This window comes from Rhinatrema bivittatum, chromosome 1 (assembly GCF_901001135.1).
Source record: "Rhinatrema bivittatum chromosome 1, aRhiBiv1.1, whole genome shotgun sequence".
NCBI lineage: Eukaryota > Metazoa > Chordata > Amphibia > Gymnophiona > Rhinatrematidae > Rhinatrema > Rhinatrema bivittatum.
Genome location: NC_042615.1, coordinates 62,642,753 through 62,656,917, shown reverse-complemented (window position 1 = coordinate 62,656,917; position 14,165 = coordinate 62,642,753). Strand labels below are relative to the sequence as shown.

General features: G+C 44.9%; 1 protein-coding gene across 2 annotated transcripts in view; it reads left to right on the top strand.

Annotated features, from left to right (window-relative positions):
- Positions 1-14,165, top strand: part of PLRG1 (pleiotropic regulator 1) — a 126,850-nt gene that overhangs the window by 75,096 nt on the left and 37,589 nt on the right. For both annotated transcript variants that reach the window (XM_029611979.1, XM_029611894.1), the window contains exon 8: positions 6,748-6,840. In XM_029611979.1, coding sequence (XP_029467839.1) covers positions 6,748-6,840 — 93 coding nt within the window. The remainder of the gene's footprint in view (positions 1-6,747; positions 6,841-14,165) is intronic.

Sequence of the window (14,165 nt, the reverse complement as noted above, 5' to 3'; positions counted from 1 at the left end):
CACACATACATGTTGTCCTTTTCTCTCACACACAGGCTCTCATTCACATGCTTACAAACATGCTCTCTCTCTTTCTCTCATTTACACACAGGCTCTCAATCACATACTCACATGCTCTCTCACCTAAACCAGCTCTGTCACACACAGACTCACATGCTCTCTCTCTTTATCTCATTTACACACAGGCTTTGAATCACATACTCACATGCTCCCTCACCTAAACCAGCTCTCAATCACACACATACTCTTTCACATGTACAGGCTCTCAATCATTCACATACATGTTATCTCACACACACACAGGATCTCAAACACACATGCTTGCTCATTCACTCACTCTCCCCCCCTTCCCCCGAACTAGCGGCAGCAGCAGCAGCCTCCTCCACTTCTAACCCTAAAGGCAGCAGCAACCTACTTCATTTTCAGCCCTCGCGGAGCAAGGAGTCCCATCGGCTGCGGGGGTTGACGACGTTCTTCGTTTTTCTCTGAGCCACGCTGCTCATTCCTCAGGCTGCGCCTCTTTTTTTCTTCGGGCCAATGCTACCTGCACTAGCATGATCTCTTCTTCCTGCGCACACACCCATTGCTCCCACTTCCTCTTCCGTTCAGGGGGAGGGGGGGAGAAGAGAGCATGCCGGTGCCACTGACTCCAGCTCTCCTGCTGCATTCTGCCCGGGCTTTCAGCGTTTTAAGCCCAGGTGGAGGACCTAACTTGCTCGGGTAAGGGGAGCAGCTGGGTCAGCAGGGGACCGGGAATTGTGGCGACACACTGGTTGAGAACCACTGCTCTAGAAGATGGGGAAATTCCTCCAGGGCTGGAACTGTATCGAACCATGTTGGTTTCTTTCATAGAGATGAACTGCTGGCCCTGATTTCCCAGACCTTGAAACAGCTGGGTGTCCCTGGTTCGGATGCTATATCAGAACCAAGGAAGAATCCCATTTTGGTTTCCTTATGGAAAGCCTCTTGGTTTTTTTCCCGGTGATGGATGCAATCCAGGAATTGATTGATCTGGAATGAGATACCCCAGAGGAAACTTTTAAAGGGAGTCAGACATTGGAAGGCCTATACCACCTGGATCTGGCTGTGAGAGAGAGTTTGCGTTTTCCCAAAGTGAATGCCCTAGTATGTGCCGTGTCTAAGCGGATGACTATCCCCATAGAGGGAGGAGCGGCCTTGAAGGATGTACATGATAGAAGGATTGAGGCTATTCTTAGCAAGCCTTTGAAGCAGTGGCGATGAATTTACAGATTGCCTCTGTTGTGCCCTAGTGGCGAGATCTTGTGTGCTTCTCTCTCAGGAGGTTGATGAGTCTGGAGGGAATTCCAGAGCAGTTATGGACCCTGCTGCCGCCTTTTTAGCAGACGCAGGCTGTGATTTGGTCCGGACCTCAGCCAGAGGAGTGGCTTTGGTGATAGCGGCCAGACGTCAATTCTGGTTGCAAAATTGGTCAGCTGACACAGCTTCCAAAGCCATTCTTACCAAGATGCCCTTTAAACGCTCGCTCTTGTTTGGGAGCGAGTTGGAGAAACTGGCCAGTAAGCGGGGCAAGTCTCTGGTGCCTCGGTTGCCGGACAGTAAGAAACAGTTACAGTGCCCCTTCGGTATGAGGGGTTGTTTCTGGGGTTCCAGGAGTTTTTTGTCCCTATGGAGGGATGACCTTTCAGTGGACTCGGCCTTTTGGTAGGTCTTAGTCCTTTCATCCCCAGCAGCCCAAAAGAGGAGTGGGCTCGGGTGGTGGACCTTCCCGAACTTCCCAATGAAGTGGTGGCCTTGCGAAAAGAAGGAATCCTGGTGCACCCGTATTTGGATGACTGCCTCATTAGAGCCAAATCTGAACAAGAGAGCTGCCTGGTGACACAAAAGGCGATCTCCTTATTGCAGGAGCTCGGTTGGGTAGTGATCCTGACCAAGAGCAATCTTCAACCATCCCAGTTGTTGGAGTATCTGGGTGTCTGGTTTGTCAAGGGACAGAACAGAGTTTTCCTACTGGAAGTTCGGATCCAAAGATTGATGTCTCAAGTGCGTCAGTTAATGAACATCATACGCCCAACGTTGTGGGGTCCGACCTATAGGTACTGAGCTTGATGGAAGCTACCCTGAAAGTGGTGCCATGGGCAAGAGCACATATGTCAACTCTTCAGCGCTCTCTGCTATCTCGTTTGAACCCACAGTCTCAGGATTATGTGGTTTGGCTCCACTTGCCGATGGAAATCTGCTCCCGCCTCCAGTGGTGATTGCAGGAGGATCATCTGAGAAAAAGGGAGTTCCCTTGTCCTCTCCGGCCTGGTTGGTACTAACGACAGATGCGAGTCTCCACGATTGGGTGGCTCACTGTCTGGAGTTAATGGCCCAAGGGTACTGGAATGCCAGAAAGTCCTGCTGGAACATGAATTGCCTGGAGGCCTGGGTGGTATGGCTGGCATGCTTGCAGTTCAGCCACAGGCTGCAGAATCAAGCGGTTTGCATGATGTCTGACAACACAACGACGGTAGCCTATATCAGTCACCAGGGTGGATTTGTAATGACTCCTGGTGGAGGCCCTCCTTCGTCTTCTGCTGCACATGGACCTGCTACAGCAGGGACCAGTTCTTTACGAGGATCCGACTCAATTCTGTCTTACGGTTTGGACCTTGAGAGGGCTCACCTGTTAAAGCATGGTTATTCCTCTGCGGATATTGTCACTTTACTCCATGCTTGCAAGTTCTCCACTTCCTTGGCTTATGTCTGGGTTTGGAGAGTTTTAGAGGCCTGGTGTGAGGAGCGGGGTGTTCTTCCTCTCATTCTGGATTTTTTGCAGGATGGATTGAATAAAGGCTTTGCCCTTAATTCCTTGAAGGTGCAGGTTGCGGCTCTTGCCCATTTTAGAGGCCTGGTGAATGGTGTTTCCTAGTTGTTTCATCCTGATGTGGCACATTTTTTAAAGGGAGTGAAGCATCTTAATCCTCCCTTGAGGTTACCGGTTCCATTGTGGAGCCTTAATTTGGTTCTGAACTTTTTGGCAGGCCTACGTTCCAACCACTGCGTAGTCTTTCCTTGTGGTTGTTGACTTTGAAGACTGTGTTCCTGGTGGCTATAGTTCTGCACATCGGATTTCTGAGCTACAGGCCTTGTCTTGCTGGGATCCGTTCCTTCGGGTGACTCCGGGAGCATTATAGCTGTGTACTGTTCCATCCTTCTTGCCCAGTGTAGTCTCGGACTTTCACTTTAATCAGTCCATTTCCTTACCATCCCTGGATAAGGTCAGGGACGTGGAGGAGTTTCGCCTATTGCGCTGCTTGGATGTTAAGCATTTTGTCATGCGGAATATGGAGGTCTCTGAGTCTTTTCAAAAGACCGATCACCTGTTTGTTCTCCATGGCGGGAGTAAACAGGACTGTCTGGCTTTGCTGCCTACCATAGTTCGTTGGATTAAGGAGGTGGTCATAGATACGTATGTGGATGCTGGAAAACCATTGCCTACTCAGGTTAGGGCTCATTCAACTAGGGCTCAGGCAGTGTCATGGGTGGAGGATGGTCTGTTGTCTCCTATTGATATCTGCCGAGCTGTGATGTGATCCTCCTTGCAGACTTTTTCCAGGTTTTATTGTCTGGATGTGCAGGCACGGGAGGATGCAGCCTTTGCACATGTAGTGTTGACTGTACCGCGGGCAGCCTCCCACCTTGTTGGGAATTATCTTTGGTCCATCTCACTGGTCCTGAGTCTGTCTAATGCTAGGAAATGGAGAAATTACTTACCTGATCATTTCGTTTTCCTTAGTGTAGACAGACGGACTCAGCTTCCTGCCCTCTACTGCCACAAGAGTGTTACAATAGTCCTCCTGTGGGGTTCTAGGTGCCAAGGGATTACTGGTAAATGTTCATCCAGTCCCTAGCTTGGGGTACCTAGAATCTTATGTGGGGTCAGTGTTTATGGTTGGTTGAGTACAAATCTGGTAATGTTTTTTGCTAGTCTGTCCACAGTTGCTTTTGAAGAGAATACTGGCAGACTGGACTCACTGCAGGGTTATATGTGCTGTGACGTCAGTTTGCTCCATCTCCATCTGCTGGCAGAGGAGCATAAACCCACTGGTCCTGAGTCCATCTGTCTATACAAAGGAAAACGAAATTATCAAGTAAGTAATTTCTCCATTTTGGGACAACTATCTGGAATTTAAAAAATATGGAGCAAACGAGATGTCCGCAAAATTTTCAAGGGAAGAATCAAATAAAATATTGCGAATCACTGAGGGCTGGGGGAGGGGGGCTCCCCTTCAGAGTTTGCTGAGTGGGTGTCTGTCCTTTTGATGATTCGAAATGCTGGTGCTTGGAAAGGGTGGAGGCAATGGGGTAGGATTCCTAGTGTTGTGGCAGACAGTGTCGGAAATAATAATTTGAGGTTTCTCGGAGTTGGCAAAGCTACCTCGCACTAGGAGCCCTGCCCCTGAGGTATAGAGGAGCAAAGAGAGATTGTAGTGACCTCCCTTCTCCCCTCTCCTCCCCTCCCTCTCAGTCAACTCTTCCCTTCTTGTAAACAAAAATTAAACATTTTTTCTTACCTTCTTATTTTGGTGTGGTGGTCCTGAGTTGTAGGGCTTGCATCTGGTATAGAAGTCTGGTGACTGCAGGGGAGAATGCAGCCTGATGTTTTGAGTCTCACAAGAGAGGTCAGAAACGGTGTGAAAAACTCCAAATCGTACCCCTCCGCTGTCAGAGCCAGGGGTACAGATGAAGAAGTGCAGACAGCAGCTTCAACAGCTGTGGTGAATATGAAAGTAGGAAGTTGTGTTGTGGGTCTGTCAAGAGCTGTCACCTTGCGGAGTAGTGGGTCAGAGGCAAGGCAGAGAGTGCTCAAAACAGCTCCTATTGCTATCAAAGATATGAGTGGGGATAACAGGTTCACAGGGAACCTGGAAATCACAGATCACCGTAGGGGAAGAGCGGTGTAGTGCAAAACAAGAATGGTTGGAATAGTGACTGGAGCCAGAAGGTCTGGCCTTCCCTGCCAGCGGCTGTCTGTATTTGTGTAGATCCAGCCAGTTCCTCTTCCACTACAGAGGCTGGGAAACTCTGCTAGCCTTTCTGCTGCTGCCGTACATGAGAAAAAAATCTTTTTTTGGGTGGACCAAATCTGGCCACAGCAATAGAAAGTGGTGGGCTGGAAAAATGAGCTCTGTGGGCCATGGACTCTTAAGAGTAAACTGTTAAATCTGATCATCATCTGCATTCAGTCAAAAATATTCTGTTTAGGTAGAGTTGGGGGATACGGTGCCGCTCATCAGCTGTGACATCTGAATGAAAAATCATTACTAAATAAATCAACCACCCATGCACAAAACTAGTCAGTCAGAAATTAGTGATCATTTGCAGGCTTTTTCCTGGCAGCTCCCCCTGACTGCTGTACGTTTTCAGCTCAGTTGGCATCTGCTCCACCTGGTCTGTTAAACGAAGAGCCATTGTTCGCTACTATGTGGGCTTTTCCTTCCAATTTTATTCCCTCATCCTCTCCTGTCTAGTTCAGCCATTGCAACGATGGTCTTGTAGGTGCGAGACATGGGCTACAGTTCCCTCGAGTCCAGTACATGTGTGCTTCCATGAGCCAGCCAGTAGGTATCAATGTTTGTCATGACTGGGCCACTTCCCCAGGGACTGTGAACACTGCCTTTGCCAGTCTGGGAATAAAACTTGGGTCTCACATGCGGTGATTGGACTAGCCTTTGTGGTCCTTTTTAAGGAATTATGGTAACACTTAAGATTGTTTCAAAGTGCCTCTCATTTTGACACTCTGAAATAAAATCTTTTGTTATTTTTTTTAAGTGTCCGATATTGATTTCATTTGAGTCCTTTGGCCAGATCAGATCTGCTGGAAGTGCATGCCACTTACTAAAGAGTAGATAGTTATTTTTCTGTTAAAGGCATGGGAGCCAATAACATGAGAGAGACTGTACACAAGGCCCCAGTGGCATCCAGGGATCACCAAGGGTTTGCCAGGTGAGGTTGCAGCTAATTCAAAATATGGTATCCACACTTTACCTTGGTGCAAAAAAAATTAATTCAGTCTCCTCCTTACTTCTAGAGGTACATTGGTACTCTATCAGCTATAAAATCAGATTTAAAAATGCTTTGTTTAGTTCATAAAACTCTTTCCTCTGGCGAACCATATTGCCTACTTAATCATTTGTGTCCTTAGCCCATTCGCTTATTGCAGGACTTGCTTATAATTCCCTCTCCTTCTGTTATTAGATTAGAGCTTTTAGCTAAATAGCCTCTTCTATTTATTATTTTTCCTTTCTGATTGCTATCTAAATTTGTCTGTTGTAATAGTTTGTAAACTGTATATTTCAGTTGTGTTGGATTTTTAGGTAAGGTAGTTTAATTGTTTTAAGTTGATTATATAACTTACTGGATTTTATTGTAAATAGCTTTGATTATACTATTGAAGGGTAGTCGATCAAATGGAAGAAATAATAATAATCAAAGAGTAGTGTTCCTATGTCATGGGGTATCGCCTTGCTGATTGCATAGTTTCTTCCTGGAATCTGACTCCATACAGTCCATTATTGAGTTCCACAAGATGAGTAGGGAGCTTGTTTATTTTCAGCATCTCTCCTGAATGCCACCTGCTTCTGTTGGCAGTTCATTCCTCATGTTCTTCACATGTTTTTCGTAAACCACTTTTACTACCTAATATTCAGACAATACACATTTCTCTCCTTTCATGAAGTTGCTCTTTCCTTGAACTTTGCTTGTATTTTGTTGTTTCTCTAGGTTATCAGTGGTCACTTGGGCTGGGTGAGATGTATTGCAGTGGAACCTGGAAATCAGTGGTTTGTTACCGGCTCTGCTGACAGAACCATTAAGGTAAGGAGGAAAATATGATGCAAATGCACGATCCTTGACTGTCATTTATTTTTCTCACATTCTGTGTTAAAAATAGAAAATCTTGGAACTTATCTCCAAAATGTGTTCTCCCATAGGAATCTGTCAAAGAAATATTTTCTAAGATTACTCCTGATTCTACCCCTTTTCAACCTCGTTATAGAGGCTCCTTTCCATCGAGAAAGGTTCACCTCCTGTGCATGGAAACCTTTGAGATATTTGAATGTCTTTATCATATCTCCCCTATCTCGCCTTTCCTCAAGGTTATACATGTTTAAGTCTATCCCCATATGCTTTAGAACAAAGACTACTGACCATTTTAGTAGCCCCCCTCTGACTGACTCCATCCTGTTTATCTCCTTTTGAAGGTGCGGGCTCCAGAATTGTACCCAGTATTCCAAGTGAGGTCTCACCAGGGACTTATACAGGAGCAATATCACCTCCCTTTTTATGCTGACAATTCCTCTCCCTTTGCAGCCAAGCATCTTTTTTTATTTTAGCATCACTTTGTCCACCTGTTTGGCCACTTAATTACCCTTTTTTCTTTTCTGCTTAGAAGAATTTCACCTCCAATACGTACCAGAGTAAAATGCATTTTACTCTGCATTTTTTAGCATTAAATCTTAGCTGCTAGACATTAGACCATTCCTTGAGCTTCACTAGATCCCTTCTCATGTTTTCTACTACTTCCTGGTTCTCCACCCTGTTACAGATTTTGGTACTAACGGCAAAAAAGACAAACCTTTCCCAGCAACCCTTTTGTTATGTCGCTCACAAAAATGTTGAAAAGAACTGGTCAAAGGACAGACACCCGAGGCACACCGCCAGTAACAATCCCCATCCTTAGAGAAAACTCCATTTACCACTCCTCTTTGTCACCTCTCACTCAGCCAGTTTCTAACCCAGCAGTCACTCTAGGATCCATACCAAGAGCACACAATTTATTTATAAGTTTTCTGTGCAGAACTGTGTCAAAGGCCTTGCTGAAATCCAAGTACAGTATATCTGGCGCTCTCTCTTGATCCAACTCTCTGGTTACTCAATCAAAGAAATTGATCAGATTTGTCTGACAAGATTTACCTCTGGTAAAACAATGCTGCCTTGGATCTTGCAAGCCACATTGGATTCCAAAAATTGCACTTTCCTTTGTTTTAGCACCGATTCTATTGGTTTGCTCACCACAGAGGTAAGACTAATTGGTCTGTAGTTCCCAGTCTCCTCCTTACTTCCACGACTAGGAACTACTTCTGTAGTTCCTGGCCTTCTCTTTACTTCCAATTTTATGAATAAGAACCACATCCGCCCTTTTCCAGCCCTCTGGATCTACTCCAGATTCTAAAGAAGCATTGAAAAGGTCAGCCAACGGAGCTGCCAGGACATCTGTAAGTTCCCTTAGTACCCACCTTCAGATGTATCCCATCCAGCACCATCGCCTCACAGACTGTTCTGAAAATGGATTGAGGTTTACCTCACTTCCACTCTTATTTGTGTTTGTTTTATGTGGTCCTGCTCCAGGCCCTTCCACAGCGAACACTGATCAGAAATATTTATTAAGCAATTTTGCTTATTCCTCATCAGCCTCTACATATTCCTTCTCCTCACCTTTGAGACTCACATTGCCACTTTTGTATTTCATTTTATCACTAACCTACCTTTAAAAAAAAAAAAATGTCTTGCCCCCCCCCCCCAATTTAGCATATGTAATATTTTTTCTTCTATTTGAATTTTCACATTCTGACTATTTTCCCAGCTCTTCTTAATTTTTTCCAGACATTGTTGCCTGACTTCCTCTTTCTTTGATCTCTTGTAGTTTATGAATGCTAACCTTTTCTCCCTTACCTTTTCACTTACTTCTTTAGAAAACCATAACAATCTTTTTCCTCTTCCCTTTATTTACATTCCTAACAAAAAGATTCATTGATCTTATATCTCCTTTTAGTTTTGCCCAACGCCCTTCTACTTCCCCTAGATTTTCTCATCCAGTTAACGACTCCTTGAGGTACTCCCCCATTTTGAGAGAGTTAGTTTTCCTGAAGTCTAGGAGTGAACCTTCATTTCTTGCATTCTAATATTGAACCACATCATTTGGTGGTCACTGGTTCCCAGATGATCATCCACTACATCAGAAATACTGTCCCATTGGAAAGCACCAGGTCCAGTATCACAGAACAGTTCTCCTTGCAGATTCCAGGATCTCCCTGCTTCTAAAAGATTCTGCAGTTGGGATGTCCCAATCAACAGCTGGAAGATTAAAATCCCAGAGCAGCTGCATCTCCCCTGACTCAGCAATCCTCTGAATATCCTACATGAAATCGCTATTCATCTCCTCTATCTGTAATGGAGATCTGTATATTACACCAAATTAAATAGCTGTTCCATTCTTTCTTTCCAGATTAACCATAGTGCCTCCTCCTTACCTCGTAAGCCCAGCAATGCTATTGCTTTAATACTGTTCTTTATATATAATGCCATGCCCCCTCTTTTCCTTCCTACATGGTCCTTGCTGTGAATAGATTGGAGCTGGGTATAATTATATCCTAGTCAAGGTTTCTAAGTGCAGGTTAGAAAAATCTTTTTCTGGGATGATGTAGGTATGATGGATCCTGCCAAATGGCAAGGAGAGTGAACATATGACCACCCAAGGCCCCTTCCAGCCCTGTTTTTATATGACTTCTTGAAAAGAAGATGGCTTATCCACAGGCACAGAAAGCTGTGACTAACATACAATTATTTGCTGCTCATACAGAGCGCTTCCCAGGACTGAGCATGTACTAGAAGAGACCTCCCTCTCCCTAACAGGGCATTGGGATGAGTAGCAGCAGTAAATGATGGGCCAGGTATACCATTACCGAGCCATAGAATTTTCATACCAGTTCAGCCTTTAGGGGAGTCATTGGCTTTCATTGTATGTAAGAGCTCTGTAGATTTTGCTAGTCTAGATTTAACCACTGAAAGTATGAGTTCCAGAAATGATCCTGATGATAACTGAGTTATTTGGAATAATCAAAGTGCTTGTTTCCACTTAAATCTAGATGAAACTTACTGTCATTTGTACCTCTGGCTAATTAATATAGCTAATTCTTCCATTGCTATCAGTGTTTTGGGGGTTTCTGGAAATAAAAATCAGCAAACAGCAGGTGATCCCTTTTTAGTGGACCATCTTCATCCAGTGTTGAATCATTTTTGAGAATTATGCATCCTTCATCATTTGTGTACTGACTAGATGACAGAACTTCATATTTCAAGCTATATACTTACGTGAATTGAAATAGTTTCTTTCCATAGAAGGTTTTTGTATTATCCTTCTTCCTCTCATTTTGAAAGGTTTAGATCATAGTAATGTGCTCTGTCTCTGCATTGATGCTAAAAGCTCTGTAGGTAGTCCAAAATGCAGACTCCGATCTTGTCAGATACTCTTTTGAGGGAACACATTACCCCTGAGTTAATTAAGCTATTTTGGCTTCCAATGACAACAAGGATAAAATTTAATGAAAGGGAATGGAACAGCTCCCCTATGAGGAAAGGCTGAAGAAGTTAGGGCTGTTCAGCTTGGAGAAGAGACGACTGAGGGGGGGTGATATGATAGAGGTATTTAACGAGTAGATGTGACTCAATTATTTACACTTTCGAATTATAGAAGGACTAGGGGGCATTCCATGAAGTTAGCAAGTAGCACATTTAAGACTAATCGGAGAAAATTCTTTTTCACTCAACGCACAATAAAGCTTTGGAATTTGTTGCCAGAGGATGTGGTTAGTGTAGCTGGGTTCAAAAAGGGTTTGGATAAGTTCTTGGAGGAGAAGTCCATTAACTGCTATTAATCATATTTACTTAGGGAATAGCCACTTCTATTAATTGCAACAGTAGCATGAGATCTTCTTAGTGTTTGGATAATTGCCAGGTTCTTGTGGCCTGGTTTGGCCTCTGTTGGAAGCAGGATGCTGGGCTTGATGGACCCTTGGTCTGACCCAGCATGGCAATTTCTTGTGTTCTTAAGGTTTTGTCCTTGGTCCATAAAGCTTTGAAAAGCGGTTTGCCTGCTTATCTAAGCATGATATTAAAGCCGTATATGCCTACTCGATTATTGAGGTGTGCGTGGTAAAATCTTTTAATCTTTCCTTCATAAAAACGATTCGGTTAGTTAAGTTTTGCAGTATAATATTTTCTGTGCCTGGCCTTGTCTGGTGGAACATCCTCCCAGAAGAATTAAGTGCTGAACTGTCAGTAAAAAAAAATGTCAAGAAAAAATTAAAGACAGTACTATTTGTACAAGCATTTGGCTCTGAATCTGCTGATCTTTGAAGATGATGGTCCATGACGAAGTCCCCTGTCAACTTGGATGTCCTCTTCTGTATGTGTTATGCATAATGTAATTAGAAAAGCAGAGTTTTATGTTGCTGAAGTTTTGGCATTGTTTATGTATATTTGTTACCTGTCTAGAAGGGTAGATGGGTTGGCTATAAATTTCTTAAATAATTCATCACCAATACATTCAGTTGATGCAATCAAAAAGGTATCACCTGCAGGCATTTGGTTCCACATGGTAACTGCCTTACTTCATGGGATTTATTGAAACATGCTTTTACAAATAATTATGCAATCTAGTTAAAAAGTAGCACCGGAATGTAGTCTGGCTGGTGGGTGGTAGGAAGTCTGTAATCAATGTCATAGTATACAACAGCAGAATACAGTCCTGCACTCATCTTGCTGGCATCCATACAGTGAAAGCTTGGACTCTCAGCGATGCAGCCCTGGAGTAGCTTCCTGCTCTGGAAAGCAAATAGCTTTATGGAAGAAAAAAAAGTTAACTTGAGAGTCCAGAATTTTAGCATGTGGAAACCCTTACACTAAGGTTGATAATCATACTTATTGCTGCTTTTGGTTAGTGCAGTTAGTGTAGCTGGGTTTAAAAAAGGATTGGATGGGGGGAGCGTGACGTCACGCTGAGAGATGGAGGCTTGATCTTTGGGCTCCCGCCGGCTCCCTTCCAGATCCGCAGCAATCAGCGATTCTAGGGCCCATCTCGACCCCGCAATAATTTGGGTAAATACCCTAGCAGCGCCATGGCAAGCAAGAAAAAAAATATAGATCTCCAGCGCTTCTCTTATCAGAAGGAGAGCAATCAGGTTGAGGCCTGCCCCCAGATCGGGGAAGACGGAGCCCAAGATGGCGGAGTTTCGCGCGCTGCCTCACCAGAGCCGCCCCTGCCCGCCTCACCATCTGAAGACGGAGCGCTGTCAGATCACCCGACGCGGGCCGAATTTCGGGAGTGGTTCGCAGGTATCAGGTCAGACCTCAAAGCGTACCGGCAGGAACTTTTTACCCGGGTGGAAGAGGTGAGGGAGGACTTGATGGCGCTGGGCCATAGGGTCGGGGACATTGACGTGCGGGTTGAGGGGCAGGCCGAGCAAATCTCCGGCCACTCTACAGCGCTGGATACGCTACGCACTGACAATGCCCAACTTACGGCGAAAATTGCTGATCTAGAGAACAGGGCAAGACGGAGTAATCTCCGGTTCCGGGGCATTGAGGAGTCGGCGGGGCCGGAGGATTGCCACGCGGTGATCCGCGAGTTCTGCCTCTTTCTGCTTCGGGAGGCCGCAAAAGATGGGGACTTTGAGCCTCCTGAAATTCATTTTGACCGGGCTCATCGGGCTTTGCGTGCCCCACAGTCTAATCGACCAAGAGACATTATAGCTTGTTTTACTTCATATCAACTTAAAGAAAGGATTGCGACAGTGGCGCGAGAACGCCAGGAATGGGCCTGGGAAAATCATAAAATAGCCATATTTCCAGATCTCTCTCTGGCCACGCTTCAGAACCGGCAGTCCTTTCGAGAGATCACTACATTTCTGCGCAGCAAGGCCGTGAAGTACCGATGGTCCCACCCCTTTGGACTTTCTTTTTCGCATGCAGGAGTAACTCATAGATGTTTGACCCCAGAAGAAGCCATGCCAGGTCTTTCTAATTTGGGCTTTGCGACATCTCAGTCTTCACTCAAGGCATCCAGTGCCTTCCCTGCCCGACCACAACACCCTGCTTGGCAGAGGGTTGGGAAGCGCAATAGCAGGCTCCGCCGCCAGTCAGGGGGCCATTACCAAGCTCAAGCCCAAGGACAGGGCTGATCCTCATCTGGGCTTCAACAGCGGAGGAGATTCCTTTTACAACGCCAGAGTTCATCTAATTACTTTACTAAATATTTTTCTGGTTTGCTTATGCTGCAATGTTGAATGAGTGCGACCAGTTTGTTTTTGTCATATTTAGATTTACATGTGCTGTGGATGTGGGGGGGAGGGGTGTGGGGAGCACCCATCTCTTAAATCTGTGTCTTCACTAATATCCCCTTTATTCGGTATGGGAGACAGTCTGCTTGGAGGCATTGGCAGACGCTGTTACAGAGACCCACAAGTTGGTGTGGGTTCTCTCAGGGGGCATGCTATTGTGGTTATTCTGTTTTTCTTTTGTGGTGCAGGTCGGTGCGCTACTCCTCCATGCTGCATATTTTTTGCTAATGGTAGGTTGTACTTTTTTCTTTTTTCTATATGGCTATGATTAAAATACTATCGTTGAATGTTAAGGGTTTCAATACTCCTCAGAAGAGATCTCTTTTTTACAGAGAGACGGGAGTTTCCCAACCTGACATTGTCTTTGTGCAGGAAACGCACTTAAGCCGCAGATATGAACATTTAATGAAGTCCCCTAAATTTCCATTTCAGTTTTTCTCAGCAGCTACTAAGCAGGCAAAGTATGCAGGAGTTGGCATCCTTTTTGCATCACATCTGGTATTTGAATGTAGGAAGGTGATTGCAGACCCACAGGGACGTTATCTACTATTGAATGTCATCATGTTTGGTCTGGAGTTTACTCTGCTTACTGTCTACGCCCCTAATAGAGAGCAGGCTGCCTTCTTTGGTCGCTTACACAAAGTTCTCCTTCAACATGCTGCAGGTCATCTTATTATGGGGGGGGATTTTAATGTACCGCTTTCACCCTCATTGGATACCTCTAAGGGTTTCACGCATACAGCACAGGTCCATACCAGGGCTCTTAAAGACCTACTGACCGATCATAACCTGGTTGACTCCTGGAGAACTACCTTCCCACATTCACGATCCTACTCTTTTTACTCTAAACCACATGATTCTTATACTCGTATCGATTATTTACTAGTGGATAAAAACTTATTACATATGGTCCGTAGACCAGAAGTGGGGATCGTTACTTGGTCTGATCATGCTCCTATTTCTCTCCAGTTGAGTATTCCAGTCGGGGACCATGGGCGCCGACACTGGAGGCTTAATGATTCT